General features: G+C 36.9%; 1 protein-coding gene across 7 annotated transcripts in view; it reads left to right on the top strand.

Annotated features, from left to right (window-relative positions):
* The window catches only part of TBC1D5 (TBC1 domain family member 5), a 581,319-nt gene that overhangs the window by 492,213 nt on the left and 63,584 nt on the right, over nt 1-25,522 (top strand). For 6 of the 7 annotated variants that reach the window (XM_030816874.1, XM_030816878.1, XM_030816876.1 and 3 more), the window contains 2 exons: nt 4,277-4,533; nt 8,966-9,031. In XM_030816874.1, the coding sequence (XP_030672734.1) occupies nt 4,277-4,533; nt 8,966-9,031 (323 nt within the window). The remainder of the gene's footprint in view (nt 1-4,276; nt 4,534-8,965; nt 9,032-25,522) is intronic. The other variant, XM_030816879.1, reaches the window with a different exon arrangement.

Here is a 25,522-nt window from a genome sequence, read left to right as displayed (position 1 = left end):
ATAACAAATGAGCCAACAAGCCTATTTAGAAAATGAGAGAAAACTTTCATGCTATTATTAAAACCAAGCATATGTGTAGCTTTAAATACTTTCATCAGAAAAGAGGGAGAATAAAGGATGAGTAAGTGAATGAATGAACGGAAGTATTCAACCTTGGAAAACACAAGGAAAAGAAATAACAAAAATATATATAAATTAGAATATAGAGAAAAATAATTTGAAATAAAGTGAAGTGATTCTTTGACAAAAGTATAGCTAAGCATCTAATAAGATTTTATTGCAGAAAAAGTGAAATAAACAAATATTAGATATTTAATATCAAATCTAAAAAATAAACATAGAGGAAGAAAGGAGATGAACTAGAATGTTGTAAATATTTAGATCCAGGAGAGAAAAGGTTGTGGAGAATTTTTATAGAGGTGATAATGTGATAATGGTTTTTTAAAAGCTTCAGTAAGTTTATAGAAATGTAATAAAAACAGGCCATGACTGGCAACTACGAAGGCATTGGAGGACCTAGAAGCTCTTTCAGTAGAGTGCGGGTCAGAAAGCCAGGCTGCAAGACATCAAGTGGGCAATAAACGTCTAGGAAGAGATAGCCAAAATCACCTATTTTCATTCACAGTGTAGCCTGGAATTTCTTCACCTGCCTGTGAGGAACCAACCTCCTAGAATAGAAATTAATGCAAAACTTACCTTTTAAATATGTTACATTTGATTCTTTTAAGGTTGGAATATCAGATACTGTGTTGGTCTTAAGAACATTTTATGAGGTAATTTGTTTTTTATGTTGTTGTTGTTTTTTTTTAACATTTATATCCTAGTATACTTGCAACTTTGTCCTGTAGATGCCCATGCAGTATGATAGCATGAATTAACACAACACAGAAATTGAGATCAGTTAACTGTGTTCTCTGCTAACTTTGTATAGTAATGCTTCTCACTAGAAGAGAATCCAATGTTAAGAAAACTGAACATAAGCTCAACAATGAATTCAGGTCAGAATTGGGTTCTGGTACAGGTATTTTGAGGAGATTCTTGGATCTTCAGAAAGTTCACCTATTGGCACTGACTTAACTTGTTAAATGAGGTTGTGCCAAAAGTTAAGTTCCTGGCAGAATTTTAAAATAATCTCTCCTAAACAGTACTTTTTTAAATAACAGTAGATAGACAATAGTAATGAAAGACTTCAATTACACAAAATTGGTTACTCATTAGATTTGATATTCAATGTCTTGTTAACTCCAAATTCCTCTTGCTGTTTATTTCAACACTATTAACACATTGCACTCCATCTTTAATCCAATCTAATCCCTGCTGTCCATCAGATCTCTGACAACTACATTAATTTTCATTAATTTAGCACACATGACTTAATCATACACATCACAGCCATTAATAATTGTTGGAAGTTGTTTAATATTTCACAGGAAGAATTCTGCTGCTCATATTTCAGTTCTAAATTAGATAACTTTGGTATAAAAACTGTTACGCCTAGAAAAACAGACAAGCTCTGGACAGATTGCTTTCTCTGTATGACTTACAATTGCTTATATCCGGAAGACACATAATCACCTTCAATTGTTGTTTTGAAAAAAAATATTCTTCTAGAAGCTGTGGGTACCAGATGAGGGAGAACATGGTTAAAAACACAAAAAAATGTTCAACAAAGGCAAACAGTGCTCATCCCCTTTTAAGAGCTATTCAGATGAAAAATTGCTCCGCATAAACTTGATCTGTATGTTTTTCATGGTTATTAGTAGTAATGAAGATGCATTAACCATATTCTCTTGATAATGCTCTAGCAGTTTCTTAGTACTTTTATCAACATATAAATTTTACAACTGGCAATATGGGAATTTGACTAGTACATTTTTGTGTATAAAAAAGGGTAACAACATTATAACTTCTTCATATCTGGGAATTATGAATCCTGACTTGCAAACAAGCAAAACTAAAATGCAACAGAACTTCAGTCCATGATAGCTTTTCTTTATACTGTCACTCACAGAAAATGGGAATGTATGTAGGCTGCTGAGTGGAATATAATGCCAGAGGTGAATGCCTAGTTAATCCAGAATTTATGAGTTTTTTCATTTCATTCATTCTTTTTTCTCAATAAACATATATTGAGTGCCTCCTCTATTGCCAACCTATAGTAAATGTAAATTAAGAATGCTCTACTTCACTAGGAAGCACCTAAAAAATGAAAGTAAGTGGTGTATAATCACTTTATATCCTTATCTCCATTAGGAAACATTATTTTTAATAATTTTTGGAAGGACATTTAAATAGCTGAATTCTTTAAAGATGAAACTTGATGCCAAAGGAACCATTTGAAATTTTTTTCACACTTCATTGAGTTACAATGAATAGATCTTTCTTTTATAAAGCTGAAGTTCATATTTTAAATTTGATTTGTCCTACCTCCAAAGCAATGTAAGTCTCTAATACCTAGCCCATAACATTAGCTAGTAACATTAGAGAAAACTTTATGGAAGGAAGAAGTCTAGTGTTCTTTCCTTTTTATTGTAGAACTATGGATCTGTTCTGTTTTACAGCAACATGTAGTAATGCAAGGCTATAGCTGTCATATAAAAGGTAGAATTACCATGTAAGTGCTGACAGCTGGATCTGGGAGAAGGAAATTATAGTAAAAATAAAGTTAATTAAAATCAAATAAGTAGATCTCTTAAAGTTGATTTTCAATTTTCCATTTTTATGAAAAAAGCAAAATGTGAGCTATTTCATTTCTATTAATGATTTGGGCAATAAAAACACAAACTTCAATATTGTCATGGAGCTGGACTCTCCTTCACAACTAAAATAATCTGTAATCATAATTGGTCTTAAAGATAATAGCCCTAAGATACTGCAAGATTCTGAGTCATTTGGGAATTGTTCAGCTAACAAATGTTAACTTGGTGCCCTCTATTTGCCAGGCACAGTTATAATACAGGTGCTGGCCAAGAGACAAAATATGAGAGAGAGAGAGTAGTGGTTAAGGGAGTTGATAGCTGCCGAGAGGTAGAGTCAAATAAGAATAGACCTTTGGAACTTCTATGTGAAGTCATTGGTGACCTTGAGGAATGGCTTTAGGGCAATGGCAAATAGGCCACAGCTGGAGCTTGGTGGACCAAAGACTGAGGAAGCAGAAGCGGCACCTTAATATACCTTGAAAAAACATGTTATAAGTAGAGGAAGAAATGGGATGGTAACTTGAACAAGAGTTTAGTAGAGAATTTAGTATACATATGCATATACTCACCATGGTTGTATGCTAATGGAAATGATAGAGTAAAAAAGGAGAAAATGATGATGCAGGAGAGGAGGATGCAGGAATAACAATCTCTGAAAGTCAGAGGAGATGGGATTCAAAGCACAAATGGGGAAGCTGGTCTTCCATTGTGGCAGGTGAAAAGACGGACTATGGGTAGATGCTGCTACCATTTAACAAATATTATTAATAAAGTACCTATGATGTACCAGACAATGGCAATATAATAGTTAACAAAAGAGACAAAAATCCTTGCCCTCATGAAACTTGTATTTGAATGGGGTTTGGAAGAGGTGAACAAATGATAACCAAATAAATAAATGAAATATATAGTATGTCAGATGATGAAAAGTGCTATCGAGAAAAATAAACTAGGGAAGTGGAGAAGGAGGATATGGAGCTCTGGGGCAGAGAATAAGGATAGATGACAATTGCAAAGAACTGGGCACTTGACATAACTTTTAGGAATTTACTTCATGACTGTCAGACACATTTATTTTTAAAATCATATTAAATTTGGCCTAGTACTCATGTGCCAGGGCTGGTAAGAAATCTACTCTTAGCTTCGTTTCATAGATGCCCCCTTCTAGGAGGACCCCACGACTTGCCTAGCCTCTCCTTCATAGTCCAGTCACAGGTTTTAAGCATATATTTATTTATGTGATTATTTGATTAATATGTTTCTTCCCTACTAGACTAGAAGTTCCAGGAAGGGAACTGTGTCTATTTTGGGGCAATTATGTCCTCATAACCCAGCAGTGTTGGCTCTATTTGTTGAATGAATGAATGAAATGTAAATAATACTGTTTTCCATAAGCTATGTTTTTAAGAAACTCATTATTCTGTAGTAACTTTAAGTTTTCACTTCTCAGTTTATATAGCTGGTCTAGTAAATGACCTTTTTCAAAGCAGACAAGGTGTGCTTTTATACCAATTAATTATGTGAAATAGAATCATCCTTTTATGTAAATAATGCCTCTCCATTTCTTTTTTTAACAGGACCAATGCCAAAGGTGCTCCCCTGAATATAAATAAGGTCTCTAATAGCCTGATTAATTTTGGAAGAAAGTTGATTTCCCCAGCAATGGCTCCAGGCAGTGCAGGTGGCCCTGTACCTGGAGGCAACAGCAGTAGCTCCTCCTCTGTTGCAATTCCTACCAGGACCTCAGCAGAGGCCCCGAGCCATCACTTGCAACAGCAACAGCAGCAGCAGAGGCTGATGAAATCAGAAAGCATGCCTGTGCAATTGAACAAAGGTAGGAAAAAATACTAGTAGATATAAAGAAAACATTCACAGTGTAGCCTGGGATTTCTTCACCTGCCTGTGAGGAACCAACCTCCTAGAATAGAAATTAATGCAAAACTTACTTTTTTAATATGTTATATAAAGTTGGAATATTAGATACTGTGTCGGTCTTAAGAATATTTTATGAGGTAATGTTTTTTTTTTTAACATTTATATCCTAGTATACTTGCAACTTTGTCCTGTAGATAGATGCCCATACAGTATGATGGCATGAATTAACACAACACAGAAATTGAGATCAGTTGACTGTGTTCTCTGCTAACTTTGTATAGTAATGCTTCTCACTAGAAGGGAATCCAAAATGAGAAGTTCCAGTACCATGGGCTTCACTAGTCACAGCATTCATTGGTGCGTTACAGTTGTTTTGAGGAAGTGGGCCACTAGGCTTGCAGCCTCTCACCCAGCTGCTTCACTTCTAAGGAATACAAACTAGAATCTTAAGCAGTGGGGAGGGAGAAACTAAACAAAATTTCAAGCAGCCAAAGTAAGTGTATGAGTCCATAAACTAAAAGTTAGAACCACAGAATGTTACAGCAGAGGAAACCTGGGAGATCACCCAATCCATGTCTCTCGCTGGATGAGCGAGGGCACTGCTGTTGGTAGCAGATTTTCTACTGGGACTCAGGTAAGCTAATTTCTGTGTCAGGGCCTTTCCAGAGCTTCACCTCCCTCATGTTTTGTATTCATAAGAGAGCACTTCAGGTTCTTACTCTGAACCTTTGCATTTTTAGTTTTCACCTATTTTTGAAGAGTCATAATGTATTAGGTCCCCCTTTTCATAAGAAATTGGAAACAGCTACATTTATTTTTAGTAGTAGGAGTCTGCTAACTGTACTCTAGAAGCAAGAAGTTGTATCTTGATGGCAAAAAATATTTAAAAAGCAATCCTAAGACTTCACAAGCAGTTTGGGGCCACTTAGTGTCAGAGCAAACATCCTGACCCAAGTATCATTCATGTCTTAAAGGGATCCCTCTGTTACATCAGTTTTCAATAATTAGTGTTGACAATAACATGAGTAATATTGTCAGTAAGAATATTTTAAAAGTATGTTCCATATACTCTGTTTAAGGAAATTACATTCAAAATTAGTTTCTGATTTTACTTAGTGACATTTAAATTGGTAAACTTATGTTAAATGGACTTTCTTCCCCAGTAATATAAATGTTGAGTATTATTCAATGAGTGTGTGTACATACACATGCACACACCCATGCGTGTCTGTATTCCTCTATTGGTTACATCATGTTATCCTTCTATTCAATTTTTATTTGCCTATGTAAAATACTAGATTTTATATAATTCGTATTTAAATTTTTATGAGAATATTCAATTTACCATGCATAAGAATATATCAGGCATGGTGGTTCACGCATGTAATCCCAGCACTTCGGGAGACCAGGGTGGATCACGAGGTCGAGAGATGGAGACCATTCTGGCCAACATGGTGAAACCCCATGTCTACTAAAAATACAAAAATTAGCTGGGCGTGGTGGCGCATGCCTGTAGTCCCAGCTACTCAGGAGGCTGAAGCAGGAGAATAATTTGAACCTGGGAGGTGGAGGTTGCAGTGAGCCAAGATCGTACCACTGCACTCCAGCCTGGCAACAGAGCCAAACTCCATCTCAAAAAAAAAAAAAAAAAGAATAAAAGAATATCTCGTTGAAAATTACATTTTCTTTTTAACGTAGAGCTGTCACACATGATTTTTTTAAAAAAGAGACCAAATCATTAGCATGTTGTAAATGTATTTAAATGCCAGGAGATATACCCATTTCCAGAATGGAAATGAATGTTATTTTACATATTTCTTAATTGTACTGTTTTATTGTTCTAAACAAATATGATTTCAATATTGCTTTGATAACAAGCTGTAGTCAGTTGTAATTCTAACTGATGGCAGGCAAATGAGTCAGAGAATCTCTTAATGTTGTAGCTTAAATTTTCTGAGGAACTAAGCCAAATGACTAGAAATATAAAGTTTTGTCTCCAAGGAAATGTCAAGTATTAATATCACAGTGAGAAAGGAAGTGCATGGAGATGGAACAATTGATGAAAACCAAGTCCCCAGTTATAAGGAGACAACAGAGCACTTAAGCAAAGTATTTGGAACATGATTATCACTAGGGCATTTTAACTGATCCCTGTGCTGAAAGGAAGCAGCCTTGTTCGGCAACCCTTCTATATTTGTACTTGTGGTTTCTTCTTCTCATGTCAATCTACCAAAAAAACCCAAAAACTTGTTTACCTTCAGATTAATTATAAAAGTTCCTGCTAATGCTCCTTCCCACACAAAGGTATGGATAAAACAAAAGGCAAAGAGAACAGTTTATGGAAGTAGACGATAGAAGATAGTGTAGTTTGCTGCTCTTCTCTAATCATCCATTGATGAGCCCTAAGCAACACTCTGAAGCTTTCTGACCCTCTTGTTTCCTCACCCTGAAATGAGAGATTTGGGCTAATCCCTGGAGAGTCTCCCACCTCTAAAAATCTGTGGTTGTTTTGGTAGAATATGTATTGATTAACTCTACAGTGAAAAATACTTCTCCAACATTGGTTCTTTATGCTGGTGTTTCCCACATGTATCCTGCTGTGCTGTCACACTGACAAAGCTGCAAGCATATCACCTGGTCCCATAGATCAGTGAACACAATATTTAGCCTGTCAGGATCTTGGCTTGTGTTGCTAAGTGATTTCTATCTCAGAACAGTCATCTACTTAGTGCCTTTGAGGAAAGATAATGTAATAGTCTTTTTAGTGTACTCTGCTGGAAAATTTGAAAGTTGTGTTGAAAAATGGTTGTTTATAAAGATGAAACTGTTTATGGTTTTCATAATCAGTTAACTTTCAATTACTTGTGCTTGTATGCTTAGATAGGGGGACAGTTGTGTTTGTAATCCAAACTCACATGTGTTGCTTGAAGTACATTCTGTAGTTTGTCTATGTGTTGGGGTAAGATAGTGAAGGAGCAGCCCAGATGTTCCCTGTAATTGTTTTGGTGATATTTAATGTTAAAATGAGTTGTCAGTCTCTATACATTAATAGGTGATCTAGAAGCAGCAGAGTAAAACAGGTAGCAGGCACAGAATTGAAAATCTCCTTCAAATATACAGAAAGGCACACCATTTATCAGTGAATTTAGAGTTCATATACTATGAAAATTTGGGGCCCATTTCCACTAAAAGCTGTTTATCACTTGTTTGTGGTATGTTCCTATTTATAGATTTTATTTCAATTATAGGAGACTAAATGTGTGTACTGTTAATTGATGATGATGGTATAATTACAACTTAAGAGTTTCCAGATTAGCTGGCCATGTTGTAAGTCATAGTGGTCAGAACACTGAGGATATGTCATTTAACTCAAAAGTTGATTTTTTTATTACCGTATATGTTATATAAAAGCTCAAGGGGAAACAAGTCAATCATAAATGATCATGCATAGAAAATATGATGCTTTTTTAAAATGCTTTTTTCTTTAGCTTGTTAGTCTGAAAATAGCATAGGCCTTCAGATGGTGATATATCCAGAGAATGATTCTGTTGACAGTGACTATGCTTAGTGTTGAACTTTGTCATCCAGGAAGGAAATCAAAGAACCAAAAAGTCTTCCTTCCAAATGTTAGTGCACCTCAGGTTCTTCATGAGATTTCCTGTTATGCTCCTTTTCCTTTCTTATGTTCTTAAAATGCACTTGGTTTTTTTTTTTCCTGTTTCCTTTGTCTATATTTTAAATTGCTTTTTTAATTTGAACACGTCATTATTTTAAGCACTTACTATAAGTCCAATTTGTAAATGAAATCTTGCCTATAATAAGTATATCAAGTTAAGGGTATGCAGTTCACAGATTTATTTTTACATGTTGACATTTATAAGTACATGTGGTAACTTAAGAAATCTTTTCATTACTTAATATGAAATTAGAACTTATTTAAGTCTTTATCTTATCACTGAAGAAGTGGGTTTCTAGTTAAAGATAAATTTTGTCTGATATAGGAGGAAATCAATTTCAAAAGAATGCCTATTTTTAAATAAATGACATATAACTTACTTTTGGATGAAAGAGAAAATATAAAATCACACTAATATTTGTAGCATCATGAAATATGCTCAGCAAAATCTGATTGCTGAAGTTTCCTATACTCTAGTTGAAACTCGTTCATGTTTTCTTTAAGAAAAACAAACACAAAACATTTCCAGGAAACATGCTCTTAAAAATTATTTTCTTTAAAAATATTTTATATTTTTCTAAGCTTGTGCATTATTTTCTTTTGTACTATATTTTTAGTAATTTGATTAAAGTATTAGAACATTCAGTATAAAAGAAAAGTGAAGTTGATTATTTCCTTTATATGAAATCTAATTATTTTTTCTTATGAAATCCAGGCGATGTAGTTACAGGAAGCGATGCTCAGGTTTCTGTTCCTGTCCAGACTCTAACTGACCTCCAAGGTACAGTTACCATAACAACATAGTGTTTCTTTTTCTTTGCCTACAGTATTATCATTGCCTACTCCAAAACTCCATTTTTCTTTTTGCCCACCCTCCATTCATACTGTTTTCAATTCACTACCATTGTTCAGCCACTGAGTGGCACTATTGTTAAGAACAAAAGTCCCCTCTCATGTCATACCTTGGTGATGCCGAAAATGGCTGTGATGTGGGTTTTCTATTAGGTGTGCACAAGCCTCTTTGCAAAATCTGATTCACCCTATATTTTGCGGTTATTATAACATAGTATACTTTGTGTGCCAGCTAACACTGAGGTGTTCTTTTTGTTACACTGGTGCTCTGTGACAGTATTTGACCAATTAGTTCTGAAATGAGACATCTTATGTGCTATGATTAGCCAGAAATACTTATATTTTACCTGAAATAATTACAACCTGATTTTGAAATGTTTTTAAGTATTGCCTTTGAATTATGAATTATATTAACACAATTAAAGTACAGTGTAGCAAATCTTCATTTATGGTAACTGGCAATGGTTTTAAAAAAAGAATGTTTAAATATCATATCCATTTGTTCAAAATATAGAAAAATATAGTTTTTAAATAAATAGAAAAAGTGATCATCTACCTCCTATGCAATTTTAAAACATATAAATACTTAAAGTGGCTGCATTAATCTTTTATTATGCAGTCTTTTAGATGAAATATGCCATAGAGAGGATTTCTGTGTTAAATGGAAGCCTAGAGTAACTTTAAGAATCTCCTATTCAAATTCAGACTAAAATGATAGCAGTATTAATTAAAATCCATCTCATGTTTTTCTTAATTTAAAATACCACATAATATAGTCATGCTAGTAGTATTAAAATACTGTTTTAATAATGATATGTCCTCATATTATCCATTATTTTAGGGGGGGCGGAACAGAAAAGAATGGGTTGTGATTAAGAGATTGATATATTGGGTTAACTTAAAAAACAAAAACCCACCACATTGTGGCAATAGAGGAGTAAGCTTTCACTTCTATATAGAGTTCTGTGTCTCACAGGTGTAGTTTCGGGAGGTATTCTGGTAATTGAACCAGATGAACTTCAAGGGCTTTTCTAGCTCAGGGATTCCATGAAGAGCTGTTCATTCTTGCTGTCTGTTAAATGATCTACATAATAGAGGAGTATAATAGCATGGACAAGAGGAAAGGCAGCTAATGTCTGCATGATTTCTCTTTAGCTTTGCACTTAGATGAATGTTAATGTGATCATCTGATATGGAGAGAATTTACAAGACTTAAATTTGTTTTCTAAAATTAAATTCTGAGCCCCACAGACAACTTTTTAACATGTGTTTTGTTGTCCCAACATTAATTGCTACAGAGTAGATCTTTGGCTTCTCTGTAAGACATAGGATATGGAGCCCAATTTATACCTATGGAAAGAAAAGCTAAGAGTCAGCTTGCTTATTCTGACTTCTGCTTATATGCTATTAATAAATCCAGTTTTTTTCCTACAAACCAGAGCCACAGGAGTAACATAACTGTTTAACTAGAACTTCAAAGAGGGAGGTTGTATTGTTTTGTTCAAATACCTCGTGTTATATAAGTAGAATTATCTCATTTGTTTATTCAACAAGTATTTATTGAGTGCCTGCTGCTGTGTCAAGCTGTGTTTTCATTGGTCCCTTGGCTTTCCCTACAGCTTTACCTGGTTGTTTGGGCATTACCTTTGCTTTAGGTGACCCAGTTAAGCCTACATAGTCAGGAACCAGCTCTTTTACTAGATACCCTATTCAGAATCACCTCTGCCTCCCATACCCTAGCAGAGATTGTATCAGTCTGATAAGGAGAGTTCCAGCTACTTTAATAGATGTGAATCACAAATAAACAGCTTTTAGTCTGTGATGATGATTTTGACAATGATAGACAATGAGAGTACACCTACCTGATTTGGGGAAGTCACTTTTTGTCTTCCTCAACATATTCCCTGAAGAGTACCAAGAAACAAGAGGAAGTAGAAGTAAACCAAAATAGTGGTAGCAGAAAAAAAAATTCTATCTATGCTTAATATAATCAATGTCAAGGAATTAAACTATTTAGACTTTCCCAGGTGTCTTTTTTCAAAGCAATGAAGTAAATTTCAAGAAATAAAGTAAATATCAATACTTTTGATGATTCCTTGATTATAGATAGTCTTTTTTTCTAATGAAATTTTACATCTGTATCTTTGACTTTTATCACAGCAGTTATATGGGCTTTTATTTTTAAGAAAAAACCTGAATATAAGGTGAGATTCCATAATTTGTATCAGTAAGTAATTTTTAGAGAATTATTCAAAAATTTCATTTTATATCTTGCAGTGTAGGTTGCAATCACACACCAAAAAAAAGCCACAGCAGACTTTGTTTATCAAAGACTTAACTCAGTGAGGTTCTTCAAAATTAGTTTTAGAAATTGCATACTTACCCCCAGAAACCTTTGTCAAGACATATTTATTTATGAATTTATTCACAAATCAAAAAGCTTTAAACACGGGCACACACACAGGACATATATTATTTTTATTTTTTTATTATTATACTTTAGGTTTTAGGGTACATGTGCACAATATGCAGGTTTGTTACATATGTATCCATGTGCCGTGTTGGTTTGCTGCACCCATTAACTCGTCATTTAGCATTAGGTATATCTCCTAATGCTGTCCCTCCCCCTTCCCCCCAACCCACAACAGTCCCCAGAGTGTGATGTTCCCCTTCCTGTGTCCGTGTGTTCTCATTGTTCAATTCCCACCTATGAGTGAGAACATGCGGTGTTTGGTTTTTTGTCCTTGCGATAGTTTACTGAGAATGATGTTTTCCAGTTTCATCCATGTCCCTACAAAGGACATGAACTCATCATTTTTTATGGCTGCATAGTATTCCATGGTGTATATGTGCCACATTTTCTTAATCCAGTCTATCATTGTTGGACATTTGGGTTGGTTCCAACTCTTTGCTATTGTGAATAGTGCCGCAACAAACATACGTGTGCATGTGTCTTTATAGCAGCATGATTTATAGTCCTTTGGATATATACCCAGTAATGGGATGGCTGGGTCAAATGGTATTTCTAGTTCTAGATCCCTGAGGAATCGCCACACTGACTTCCACAATGGTTGAACTAGTTTACAGTCCCACCAACAGTGTAAAAGTGTTCCTATTTCTCCACATCCTCTCCAGCACCTGTTGTTCCCTGACTTTTTAATGATGGCCATTCTAACTGGTGTGAGATGGTATCTCATTGAGGTTTTGATTTGCATTTCTCTGATGGCCAGTGATGATGAGCATTTTTGCATGTGTTTTTTGGCTGCATAAATGTCTTCTTTTGAGAAGTGTCTGTTCATGTCCTTCGCCCACTTTTTGATGGGGTTGTTTTTTTCTTGTAAATTTGTTTGAGTTCATTGTAGATTCTGGATATTAGCCCTTTGTCAGATGAGTAGGTTGCAAAAATTTTCTCCCATTCTGTAGGTTGCCTGTTCACTCTGATGGTAGTTTCTTTTGCTGTGCAGAAGTTCTTTAGTTTAATTAGATCCCATTTGTCAATTTTGGCTTTTGTTGCCATTGCTTTTGGTGTTTTAGACATGAAGTCCTTGCCCATGCCTATGTCCTGAATGGTATTGCCTAGGCTTTCTTCTAGGGTTTCTATGGTTTTAGGTCTAACGTGTAAGTCTTTAATGCATCTTGAATTAATTTTTGTATAAGGTGTAAGGAAGGGATCCAGTTTCAGCTTTCTACATATGGCTAGCCAGTTTTCCCAGCACCATTTATTAAATAGGGAATCCTTTCCCCATTGCTTGTTTTTGTCAGGTTTGTCAAAGATCAGATAGTTGTAGATATGGGGCGTTATTTCTGAGGGCTCTGTTCTGTTCCATTGATCTATGTCTCTGTTGTGGTACCAGTACCATGCTGTTTTGGTTACTATAGCCTTATAGTATAGTTTCAAGTCAGGTAGCATGATGCCTCCAGCTTTGTTCTATTGGCTTAGGATTGACTTGGTGATGCGGGGTCTTTTTTGGTTCCATATGAATTTTAAAGTAGTTTTTTCCAATTCTGTGAAGAAAGTCATTGGTAGCTTGATGGGGATGGCATTGAATCTATAAATTACCTTGGGCAGTATGGCCATTTTCACGATATTGATTCTTCCAACCCATGAACATGGAATGTTCTTCCATTTGTTTGTATCCTCTTTTATTTCATTGAGCAGTGGTTTGTAGTTCTCCTTGAAGGGGTCCTTCACATCCCTTGTAAGTTGGATTCCTAGGTATTTTATTCTCTTTGAAGCAATTGTGAATAGGAGTTCACTCATGGTTTGGCTCTCTGTTTGTCTGTGATTGGTGTACAAGAATGCTTGTGATTTTTGTACATTGATTTTGTATCCTGAGACTTTGCTGAAGTTGCTAATCAGCTTAAGGAGATTTTGGGCTGAGACAGTGGGGTTTTCTAGATATACAATCATGTCATCTGCAAACAGGGACAATTTGACTTCCTCTTTTCCTAATTGAATACCCTTTATTTCCTTCTCCTGCCTGATTGCCCTGGCCAGAACTTCCAGCACTATGTTGAATAGGAATGGTGAGAGAGGCCATCCCTGTCTTGTGCCCGTTTTCAAAGGGAATGCTTCCAGTTTTTGCCCATTCAGTATGATATTGGCTGTGGGTTTGTCATAGATAGCTCTTATTATTTTGAGATACGTCCCATCAATACCTAATTTATTGAGAGTTTTTAGCATGAAGGGTTGTTGAATTTTGTCAAAGGCCTTTTCTGCATCTATTGAGATAATCATGTGGTTTTTGTCTTTGGTTCTGTTTATATGCTGGATTACATTTATTGATTTGCATATGTTGAACCAGCCTTGCATCCCAGGGATGAAGCCCACTTGATCATGGTGTATAAGCTTTTTGATGTGCTGCTGGATTCGGTTTGCCAGTATTTTATTGAGGCTTTTTGCATCAATGTTCATCAAGGATATTGGTCTGAAATTCTCTTTTTTGGTTGTGTCTCTGCCAGGCTTTGGTATCAGGATGATGCTGGCCTCATAAAATGTGTTAGGGAGGATTCCCTCTTTTTCTGTCGATTGGAATAGTTTCAGAAGGAATGGTACCAGTTCCTCCTCGTACCTCTGGTAGAATTCGACTTTGAATCCATCAGGTCCTGGACTCTTTTTGGTTGGTAAGCTATTGATTATTGCCACAATTTCAGAGCCTGTTATTGGTTTATTCAGAGATTCAACTTCTTCCTGGTTTAGTCTTGGGAGGGTGTATGTGTCGAGGAATTTATCCATTTCTTCTAGATTTTCTAGTTTATTTGCGTAGAGGTGTTTGTAGTATTCTCTGATGGTAGATTGTATTTCTGTGGGATCGGTGGTGATAACCCCTTTTTTATTTTTTATTGCATCTACTTGATTCTTCTCTCTTTTCTTCTTTATTAGTCTTGCTAGCGGTCTATCAATTTTGTTGATCTTTTCAAAAAACCAGCTCCTGGATTCATTAATTTTTTGAAGGGTTTTTTGTGTCTCTATTTCCTTCAGTTCTGCTCTGATTTTAGTTATTTCTTGCCTTCTGCTAGCTTTTGAATGTGTTTGCTCTTGCTTTTCTAGTTCTTTTAATTGTGATGTTAGGGTGTCAATTTTGGATCTTTCCTGCTTTCTCTTGTGGGCATTTAGTGCTATAAATTTCCCTTTACACACTGCTTTGAATGTGTCTCAGAGATTCTGGTATGTTGTGTCTTTGTTCTCGTTGGTTTCAAAGAACATCTTTATTTCTGCCTTCATTTCATTATGTACCCAGTAGTCATTCAGGAGCAGGTTGTTCAGTTTCCATGTAGTTGAGCGGTTTTGAGTGAGTTTCTTAATCCTGAGTTCTAGTTTGATTGCACTGTGGTCTGAGAGACAGTTTGTTATAATTTCTGTTGTTTTACATTTGCTGAGGAGAGCTTTACTTCCAACTATGTGGTCAATTTTGGAATAGGTGTGGTGTGGTGCTGAAAAAAATGTATATTCTGTTAATTTGGGGTGGAGAGTTCTGTAGATGTCTATTAGGTCCACTTTGTGCAGAGCTGAGTTCAATTCCTGGATATCCTTGTTAACTTTCTGTCTCGTTGATCTGTCTAATGTTGAGAGTAGGGTGTTAGAATCTCCCATTATTATTGTGTGGGAGTTTAAATCCCTTTGTAGGTCACTCAGGACTTGCTTTATGAATCTGGGTGCTCCTGTGTTGGGTGCATATATATTTAGGATAGTTAGCTCTTCTTGTTGAATTGATCCATTTACCATTATGTAATGGCCTTCTTTGTCTCCTTTGATCTTTGTTGGTTTAAAGTCTATTTTTAAAGAGATTCTGGAACTTGTAACAACAGAAGTACAGTCAGCCCTCTGTATCCATGGGTTTCACATCTCTGGATTCAGCCAACTACAGGTCAAAAATATTCAGAAAAAAAAAATGATTCTCTACTGAACATGTACAGACATTTTTCTTATAACTCCCTACACAAAATGGTACAACCACCATTTACATAGCATTTACATTGTATTAGGTATTATAAATAATTCAGAGATGACTTAAAGTATAAAGGAGGATATGCATAGGTTATTTAAAAATAGTACCGCCATTTTATATAAGAGACTATAGCATCCTTGGATTTTGGTATCCACAGCGGTCCTGAAACCAATCTCCCATGGATGCTGAGGGATGACTAGATTTAGGTATTAACATAAAATGGACCATTAGGAAAGAAATTTAGATTTTTTAAAATAATTTCCATAGGTATCTTTAAAATTTATATTTGTATATATACATTTGTGTTATGGATGTAAATATGCATATACATACACACAGATGTCTATGACATCAGATTGTTTTAAATATAAAAAGGTTAAAAAAAAAACTTCCTGTCCAGGTTAACCACTGTTGATATTCTTAAGGTAAAACTAAAATATGTGACATTAGATGATTCCAATTAATTAAAGGTACTACATGAAAAATGGGGATGCAGGGGAATCTCCATTTTCTCCTCCCACCTTTCTGCCAGCCCATTTCCCCAAGGGTAACCATTGTTAAGTTTCTTATGATTTCTTCCAGGAGAAAAACTATATATTAAATTGAGGCATAATGTGGGAGTCACATTAATGTGGTAAGAGCTCATTTGTTTGGAGGTGACTTTCTCTCTGGACCATCAAGAAGAAAGCACTGACAAAAATGTCCCAGTGTAAATGAAAAGCAACAAGTTGGTAGAACAAGGAGAGGGATATCAAGTCAGTCAGCCGGAGTAGGACAGAGTAATGACAAGAAAAAGAGACAGCTTCCACTCACAAGAGTGAGGGAAGATACCAAAAAAACAAAAAATGGTCCTCATAGATGGCACTATATTGATTGGCTGCTCTGGTTATGTTGAGATGTGATAGACCTGAAACACAACAAGTAGTTCCATTATGTTCAGTGTAATCATTTTAAGGCAGAGAAATATATGTAAAATGAATTTTGGGAAGCATCAGTTAGCTAGAAAATGCATTTTTGTGGAACATCTATTCCAAAAGACATTGAATAAATGAGTTGTTTTTGGACTGAAAACAAGATCAGAATTTGCCCTTTACTTTCAAAAGGCCTCATTCTATTTTGCTTTAATCTAATTTTAGGTCACATTTACATCAGCCCACTTGGCACAACCCTTATGAGACGGGGAGGGTGGTACAGTTTTGTCTAGCACAGGCCCTGGAGTCAAGCCTGGGTTTGAATTCAGGCTCCATCACTGCCTTGCTGGATGACCTGGGGAAGTTACTTAACCTCTTATTTGTAAAGAGGGAATAAGAGCAGCTACTTCAAGGGTTGTTGCTGGACATCATCACAGCACCTGTTGCATAGTGAGGGCTCTAGGGTGCTACCTGCTCAGGTAGTGGTGATGATAGCACCATTATGTGCTTTCCTCAAATACCTCTCTGACTCTCAGAATCAAATAATGAAGGAGCTCATTCCACACATCTATCTTTTCTTATTATTTCTGATATTCTAAAGACACATGTTTGCATGCAGGTACCCAATCCAACAGTGTTTGACTTTTGTGGTCAGGCTAGAGAATGTCTATTCCAGAGGCATCAAGTACAACCTGTGTCTGTTCACTCTTGTGACAGCAAGATGCATGTCTTTCATTAGTAGACATTAGCCTTTTTGCTGTCTATCACTGAAGTCTGCAAGGAAACAAACTGTTACTATATAGGGACCAGATGCCTCATTGTCTTGGTCACTATGTAAAGTCAAGGTTATCCCCTTTCTGTGGCCACAGAACAGGGGTTCCCAGGTTTTTGCCTTTCTGCTCCTCTAGGTTATACGTTCCCAGCAAGTCCCCCCGTAGACCTCCTGGCCTCCTGAACATTTTGCCTTTGGGTGTCCAGTGTCCACCTTCCTCAGATGACCTCAGGTGTACTGGGGTTCTGCCTGTCTATTTGGTAACATGCCCACCCCCTTTTCTTATTTCCTATCGAATTTAGTAATAAAAAATCCATGAAAATATTACTCATGGGACATGGTAGGAGCTTAATAAGCATTTTTCCTTCCTCTTTCCTTCTCCCCCAGCCATTTTGCAGTCAGGAATCTCCACTGATGCCTATGAAGCTCATTCAGTCATTTTAGGCTCTTGACAAATTACCTCCAATGACATAGAGCACACAGGGCACAGTACTTTTATTGAGTGTTTCAGAGAGGGAAAGAGAAGGAAGGAAGGAAGGACATAAGATAGCTAGACACAGCTTTGTCTCGTCCGATCAGTAACTTTGTGCAACTTACCAAAAAAAAAAAAAAAAAAGATAACTACTTCTGTGCAGATATAGCTCACACCAGGGCACATGACTTAATAAGCAGACTGTGGCCTGGATTTCAGTTGCTCTACCAGGCAGTCTTATGTGACGCATATATGATGGTTCTATACCTAGTGCCAGTTAGTTGAAGTCTGTGGGAAATCATTGAGAAGTGCAGCCAGTGTCCTACCAGGAGGGGTTTCAATGATCCTGTCAAGACAGAACCTGTGAATCCACAATCCAGAGTACTGCATATTAAACTATATGCTCTAGATTTGGAAGCCATCTCTATGCCTTCCACTAGACATGGTTTATGTCTACGCAGAGCATATGCTAGACACCACACTAAACCCTTTACATTATCATTTAGGACACACAGCCACTTGTAGATGAGAACTATGGCCAGTGGAGGGTCAGTGACTTGTTCAAGGCCATACAACTAGATATCAACCGAGTTCAGACTCAATCCTAGCTGTGTCTGACCCACTAGATAGTGGCTTGGGGAATTCTACCCTGTAAACATCTCTCAAATCTACCACCACAGACTCAGTTGAAGGCCATAATCTCTTGCCTGGACCAACGCAACAGATAGTCACTCAACCAAGCCCTTATAATCCTCACTCAATTTTCTGGCCTAAAATCTGTAGTAACTGCCATCAATCACCAATGAAATAAAGGCCAGACCCCTTAAGATGAGAATAAGGAGCTCTTCTTGATCTGTCAGACCCTTGATCTGGCCTCATCTTCCCACTATCCTCCACTCTCCAAACTGGATGATCAAGAGGGAAACTAAGCTCATGTTTAGGGTACCAGCAACTTGGTTTTTTTCTTAAAAAAAAAAAAAAAAAAAACCCTTTAATTTTAGTTTCTGTGGTACATGTGCAGGCTTGTTATATAGGTAAACGTGTGGCATGGGGGTTTGCTATACAGATTATTTCATCACCCAGGTACTAAGCCTAGTACCCAATAGTTTTTTTTTATTCTCTCCATCCTCCCACCCTCCACATTCAAGTAAGCCCCAGTGTCTGTTGTTCTCCTCTTTGTGTCCACGTGTTCTCATCATTAGTTCTCACTTATAAGTGAGAACATGCGGTATTTGGTTTTCTGTTCCTGTGTTAGTTTGCTAAAGATAATGGCCCCCAGCTCCATCTATGTTCCTACAAAGAACATGATGTTCTTTTGTATGGTTGTATAGAATTCCACGGTGTATAATGGGGTACCTTCAACTTTGGAAAAAATTTGGTAATTGATCCTCCCCCAAAAAACATTGAAATAATCATCAAATTTTTTAGAAAGCACTCTGTTGAACTTAATCTTTCTTTTTACTTTGATATTGATATCATTTTCAATTACATATTGATGGCAGGGAGCACCAAAGGTTTTAATCAGGCCCTGATTAAGCTAGATGTTCCTAGTACAATGCCTTTGAAAATACTGTGTTCACTACAAAGGACCCTCCCTGACCCACCACAACCATTTCCTCTTGAGTTTTAAGATCTAGCTCACACTCTTAATTGTCTGAGACAAGATTGGACACTCCCCCTTTTGTGCACACAAAGTGCTGTTGTTTGTACTTCAGTGTTCGCTTTTGCTACCTAGGGTTGTAGGTTAGTGTGTATACAAGTCTGTATTCCCTGCATGGCTATTTTGGGAGTTTCTTAAGAGCTTCTGTTATGTTCATACTTCCCTCCCCAGTGCTAGAGAGCTTTCTTTAGGCATTTCATAAGTTCACTCTGCATAGGGCTCGTTCCCCATGTTTGGTCATGAATGAAAGACTACCTACATGCATTAATACATGCACACCCTAGATGGCTTAAGAATGAGCCTATATTTAATGTATTTAAGAATGTCTTACAATCTAAAATAATTTTAAATAAATGTCATGGGTCAGAAATCCTGAAGACCAAACTGTGAGACAGATTTATGGTTAAGACATTTATTGGGCAGCATCCTTGAGATCAGTACCTGGGGAGTGAAAGAAGCAACATTGGCAGGGGGAGAGCTAAACCGCTTTGCAGTTGCTGCTGGAACCCTGTGGGGCTGGGGTAGTCCTCTAGAGTTGTCCACCTTGAGGCAAGGGGGCCAGCTTTTACTTGTCAACTCAAACCAGTCACTGGATTGGAGTTAATTCCCAGGTAAGGGGCATGACCTTGGGCAAGGAAGCTCTCTTCAGCTGCGGGCAGTTTCCAGAGAAGAACTCAGGGGAGCCATCAGCAGCCAGTATTTCCAGCAGCTGGGGGAAATAAGTGCCTTGGACCTGAAGAGGGAATTGGGCAGGGCCCCCAGCAGCATATTTTAGAATGTGCCTCTAAGAATAGGCTTTAAATTTTAGTGCAACAAAAATGTTTCGTGCTGTTCCTCTCTTTGTCGAAAAAAAAGGTATGTCGAGAGCTTTGGAACCTCTATGTAGCTTATGGGGTTACAAGCTTGCTGAGAATACTGACCAAACAGCTCAGGAGCTGTCCAGGGGAAGCCTGGATAAGCCCACATCCATTTACTCCAGTGTGCCATACAAATGTGATCAGATTCTGTGCATGCTAGATATGAAAAAGGCAGAGAAGTCTGAGAGTGCATCCTTTTGTCTTGAGGCAAGACTACTCCAGGTACCTGGGCTTTTCCTATGTATCTCCAGAGGAAATACAGTTGTCCCTCAGTATCTGTGGGGGATTGGTTCCAGGACCCCTGTGGATACCAAAATCCACATATGCTCAAGTCTCTTATATAAAATGGTATAGCGTTTTCATATAACCTATGCACATTTTCTTCTATACTTCATCTCTAGATTACTTATAATACCAAATACAATGGAAATGCTATGTTATACTGGGTTTGTTGTTGTTGTTGTTGAGACAGGGTCCCACTCTGTTGCCCAGACTGGAGTGCAGTGGTGCAATCATGTCTCACTGCAGCCTCTACCCCCTGGGCTCAAGTAATTCTCTCTCGTTAGCTTCCTAAATAGGTAGGACCACAGGTGTGTGCCATCACACCTGGCTACTTTTTCATTTTTATTGTAGAAATCAGTGGACTACAGGCATGCACCACTACTCTGTCTCACAGTTTGGTTCTCACTCTGTTGCCCAGGTTGGTCTCAAACTCCTGGGCTCAGGCAGTCCTCCTGCCTCGGCCTCCCAGAGTGCTGAAATTACAGGTGGGAGGCACTGCACCCAGCCTGTTATACTGTATTTTTATTTGTGCTATTTGTGTTGTATTGTTTGGTTGTTTGTTTTCTTTGTTTTTTTTTTTTTTGAGACTGAGTCTCACTCTATCGCCCAGACTGGAGTGCAGTGTTGCGCTCCCAGCTCACTGCAACCTCTGCCTCCCAGGTTCAAGTGATTCTTGTGCCTCAGCCTCCTGAATAGCTGGGATTACAGGCATGCGCCACCATGCCCAGCTAATTTTTGTATTTTTAATAGAGACAGGGTTTCACCATGTTGGCCAGGCTGATCTGTAACTCCTGACCTCAAGTGATCTGCCTGCCTCGGCCTCCCAAAGTGCAGGGATTACAGGCATGAGCCACCGCATCCGGCCTGTTATTTTATATTTTTTTTTTATATTTTTGATCCGTTGGTTAAATCTCCAGGTGTGGAACCTGCAGGCATGGGCAGTAGACTGTGCCCTCCATCATCCCTTTGGGAACATGTTCTGGTGACTCCATTTTCTTTTTTTTTTTTATCTTTTTATTATTATACTTTAGGTTTTAGGGTACATGTGCACAATATGCAGGTTTGTTACATATGTATCCATGTGCCACATTGGTGTGCTGCACCCATTAACTCGTCATTTAGCATTAGGTATATCTCCTAATGCTGTCCCTCCCCCCTCCCCCAACCCCACAACAGTCCCCAGAGTGTGATGTTCCCCTTCCTGTGTCCATGAGTTCTCATTGTTCAATTCCCACCTATGAGTGAGAACATGTGGTGTTTGGTTTTTTATCCTTGCGATAGTTTACTGAGAATGATGTTTTCCAGTTTCATCCATGTCCCTACAAAGACATGAACTCATCATTTTTTATGGCTGCATAGTATTCCATGGTGTATATGTACCACATTTTCTTAATGCAGTCTATCGTTGTTGGACATTTGGGTTGGTTCCAACTCTTTGCTATTGTGAATAGTGCCGCAGTAAACATATGTGTGCATGTGTCTTTATAGCAGCATGATTTATAGTCCTTTGGGTATATACCCAGTAATGGGATGGCTGGGTCAAATGGTATTTCTAGTTCTAGATCCCTGAGGAATCGCCACACTGACTTCCACAATGGTTGAACTAGTTTACAGTGGTGACTCCATTTTATTAAGGGTCTGAATGTTTGTGTTCCCAGAGGGCACAAAAATGTTAGTAAGCTAATTTTTATAATTGAGGAGAAACATATGTTTTTAATATGAGATGTAGGCTAGGTTCCTTATTAATACTACCACCAATTTGAAATTTTGTAGTTCACAGATAAGTTTTGACAAGAGCTGATCTTAGTATTACCACTGAAAAGGAAGTTTACTAAGCAGGATAATGGCTGCAAAAGAAACCTGGGTGTTTTTCCCCCTCAAGGGAACAAATGCTTTCAAATTCTTTCTGGATGTTTAATTATTCTCATGCAGTAAAGAACTGATAAGCTAATTTATTAAAGCAGGTATTCTAAAGATTTCTCCCAGACATATCATTACCTTATAGTCACAAAATATAATAACCTTCATGTCATGAAAAATATGACCATTAGTTGCTGTCTAATATGGTATCCCCTAGCCACATGTAGCCACTGAGCTCTTGAAATGTATGCTGTGAGTATAAAATATGCACTGCATTTTGAAGACTTAGTATGAAAAAATGAATGTAAAATGTGTCAATTTTTTGTCTTCATGTCAGGCTGATAATAGATTATTAAAATAATTTTATCTTTACATTTTAAGCGTGAATACTAAAATATTAGAAATTGCATGTGTGGCTCACATTGTAATTCTGTTATCAGCATTAGTGTTTATAATTATTTTCAGATATTCCAGATTGAACATCAGCAAACATTTATTGTAGCCCCACAATGTGCAGGCACTGTGCTAGCTTTTTTCCCAGCAGGTGAAACTGGTAATGACCGCACTTCCTGCCCTTAGTGAAATTTGTCCATTGTAATATAAGCAGGAACACTAGTAGTTGAATACAAGAAGCCTGACCATCAGTTATTTTCTGTTCCTAGGAAAAGCCATTCACAAAATATATGTATCCTAAAAATTGGGTAGAAAGGCCTATTTCCAAAACTTTTTTTGTCATTTTGAAATAATAATTCCTTGGAGTCATTCTGCAGGATTCAGAAATTTAAATTTAATTATATATATTGGCATAGTCTTTTTTTCTTTGTTTGTTTTGTTTTTTTGAGGCAGAGTCTTGCTCTGTTGTTACCCAGGCTGGAATGCAGTGGTGCGATCTCAGCTCACTGCAACCTCTGCCTCCAGGGTTCTCCTGCTTCTTCCTGAGTAGCTGGGACTACAGGGTTCAAGTGATTCTCCTGATTCTGCTCAAGTAGCTGGGACTACAGGCACGCACCACCACGCCCAGCTAATTTATATATTTTTTTGTAGAGACGGGGTTTCGCCATGTCAGCCAAGCTGGTCATGAACTCCTGACCTCAGGTGATCCACCGGCCTTGGCCTCCCAAAGTGTTGGGATTATAGGCGTGAGCCACCGCACCCAGCCAGCATAGTCTTTTAAGTTTGGACAAATCTGGGTTTAACTTACGTTTCTAGTGGTATTCATAACTGGGTTCTTGAGCAAGTGAATTAAAGCATCCAAGCCTCAATTTTCTCATACATAACCGTCTCACAATGTCATTAGGATTAAATGAAATAATATATGTAAAGGTCCAGATATATACATGGACAAGCATTTTGCAAATATCACATTGCTGAAGTGTATTTTAATTTTCTGATTTTTTTTTTTTGCAGGGAGAATAGGCAAACTAGGGAACTATGTATGTAGAGAAGGTTGGAAACAAAAATTAATACTACCCAGCTACGATACATATAAAATCTAGAATCAAAGAAAAGGTTTTTGGGTCTTAATATAATTTCAACATGAAAACAATTGATTTATACAAACCTGGAAAGCTTCTGAAGATTTTTGTTTTATTATATTGTAATTTCTTTTGAATGGAAAAACTTTTCAACAGATTTTGATAGAATTTTACATGCAAATTTCATATAATTAGATTTGATATATAATGCCTTCCCCCCTTCAGAAAATATTCAAGACAACTAAATGTTGTAAGATTTAATAGATATAACTGCTTACAACGATTTTTTTCATTTTGGAAGAAAATGAAAAAAGTTATAATGGTCCCCAAAATGCTAACTTTTTCTAGGAGTATAAAAAAATTTAATGCTTCTACCTGAAATTTTAGATTAACTCAGAAATTGAACTGTAATGTCAAATATTGAGAGTCTAGAGATGATAAGTAGAGTATAATATCACAGGAGTAATAAAGAAAATTTCCCAGAACTGAAGAAAGATACTTGGCCTAGAGATAGAAAAAAAAAATCTCATAAGCAGGATGAAAGTAAAAATGACACACCCTAGGAACCCCATAAAAGATTTACGAAACTTCAAGGAAACTTCCAGAGAGAACAAACAAAAAGTTTTTTTATAAGATAATCATCAGATAGACATCAGATTTCTCATTGGTAAAACCAAAGACCGGAAGACATTTAAGTTTGTTTTCAAAGTTCTGAGGAAAAGTTGTTTTGAACTAGAGTCTTATTTTCAGCCATGCTAACATTCACATGGGAAGAAAAAAAATAGACCTTTGGGGACATGTAAGAATTTAGGTCTATCAACAGACCTGCTACCCTCCCCGCTCCCAAATACTTATTTATTTTATACACACACATATCCCATCACTTGTAAAGGTAAAGTCATTCTTCTAAAGATCTCTTGAACTAATAAAGAAATGTTTAAAAATTACAAATGTAGAAGTTCATGATAATGATAGTGCCAAATACCAAAACCCTGAAAGACAGAGATAAAAGGCCACTCAGAAGAAATGAAATTATTAGAAAAGAAAGACTGTAAAATATCTAAACATACAACTCAGGAAGATAGAAAGCAAACATCAAAATACAACTAAAGTAAGTAAAGGTATGAATAAAGATAAAAGATGAACAGCACATAATAAAACAGATTACATGAGTGAAACCAAAAGATAGTTCTTTAAAAACAATGAAGTAACCCAACATTCAGTGAGTCCGATCAAGAATAAATAAGAGAAAAATACTAACACATTCAAAATAAGAATTATGAAAACTGAAGATACAGAAGGACAAGTTGCTGTAAGAGACTACTATATACAACTTTATAAGTTGAAAATGTAGAAGAGTTTTCTCTTGCTGACTTAAAAATTACCACAAACTTAGTGATATAAACAATACAAATTTATTTAACATTTCTCTAGGTCAAAAGTCTGACGCAGGTTTCTCTAGGCTAAAATCAAGGCTTTGGGTGGCTCTGGGGAAGAATCTGTTTCCTTGTTTATTTGCTATGTTGGCAGAATTCAGTTCCTTTTAACTACAGGACCAAGGTCCTCATTCCCCTACTGTCTGTTAACTGAGACCCATTCTCAGCTTCTGGAAGATGACATATTCCTTGGTTTATGGCCCCATTTCTCCATCCTTAAGGCCAGCAACACCAGGTCAAGCCCTT

The sequence above is a fragment of the Nomascus leucogenys genome, chromosome 8 (assembly GCF_006542625.1).
Source record: "Nomascus leucogenys isolate Asia chromosome 8, Asia_NLE_v1, whole genome shotgun sequence".
Lineage (NCBI taxonomy): Eukaryota > Metazoa > Chordata > Mammalia > Primates > Hylobatidae > Nomascus > Nomascus leucogenys.
The sequence above is the reverse complement of the archived record's forward strand: the minus strand, read 5'-3'. Positions and strand labels throughout refer to the sequence as shown.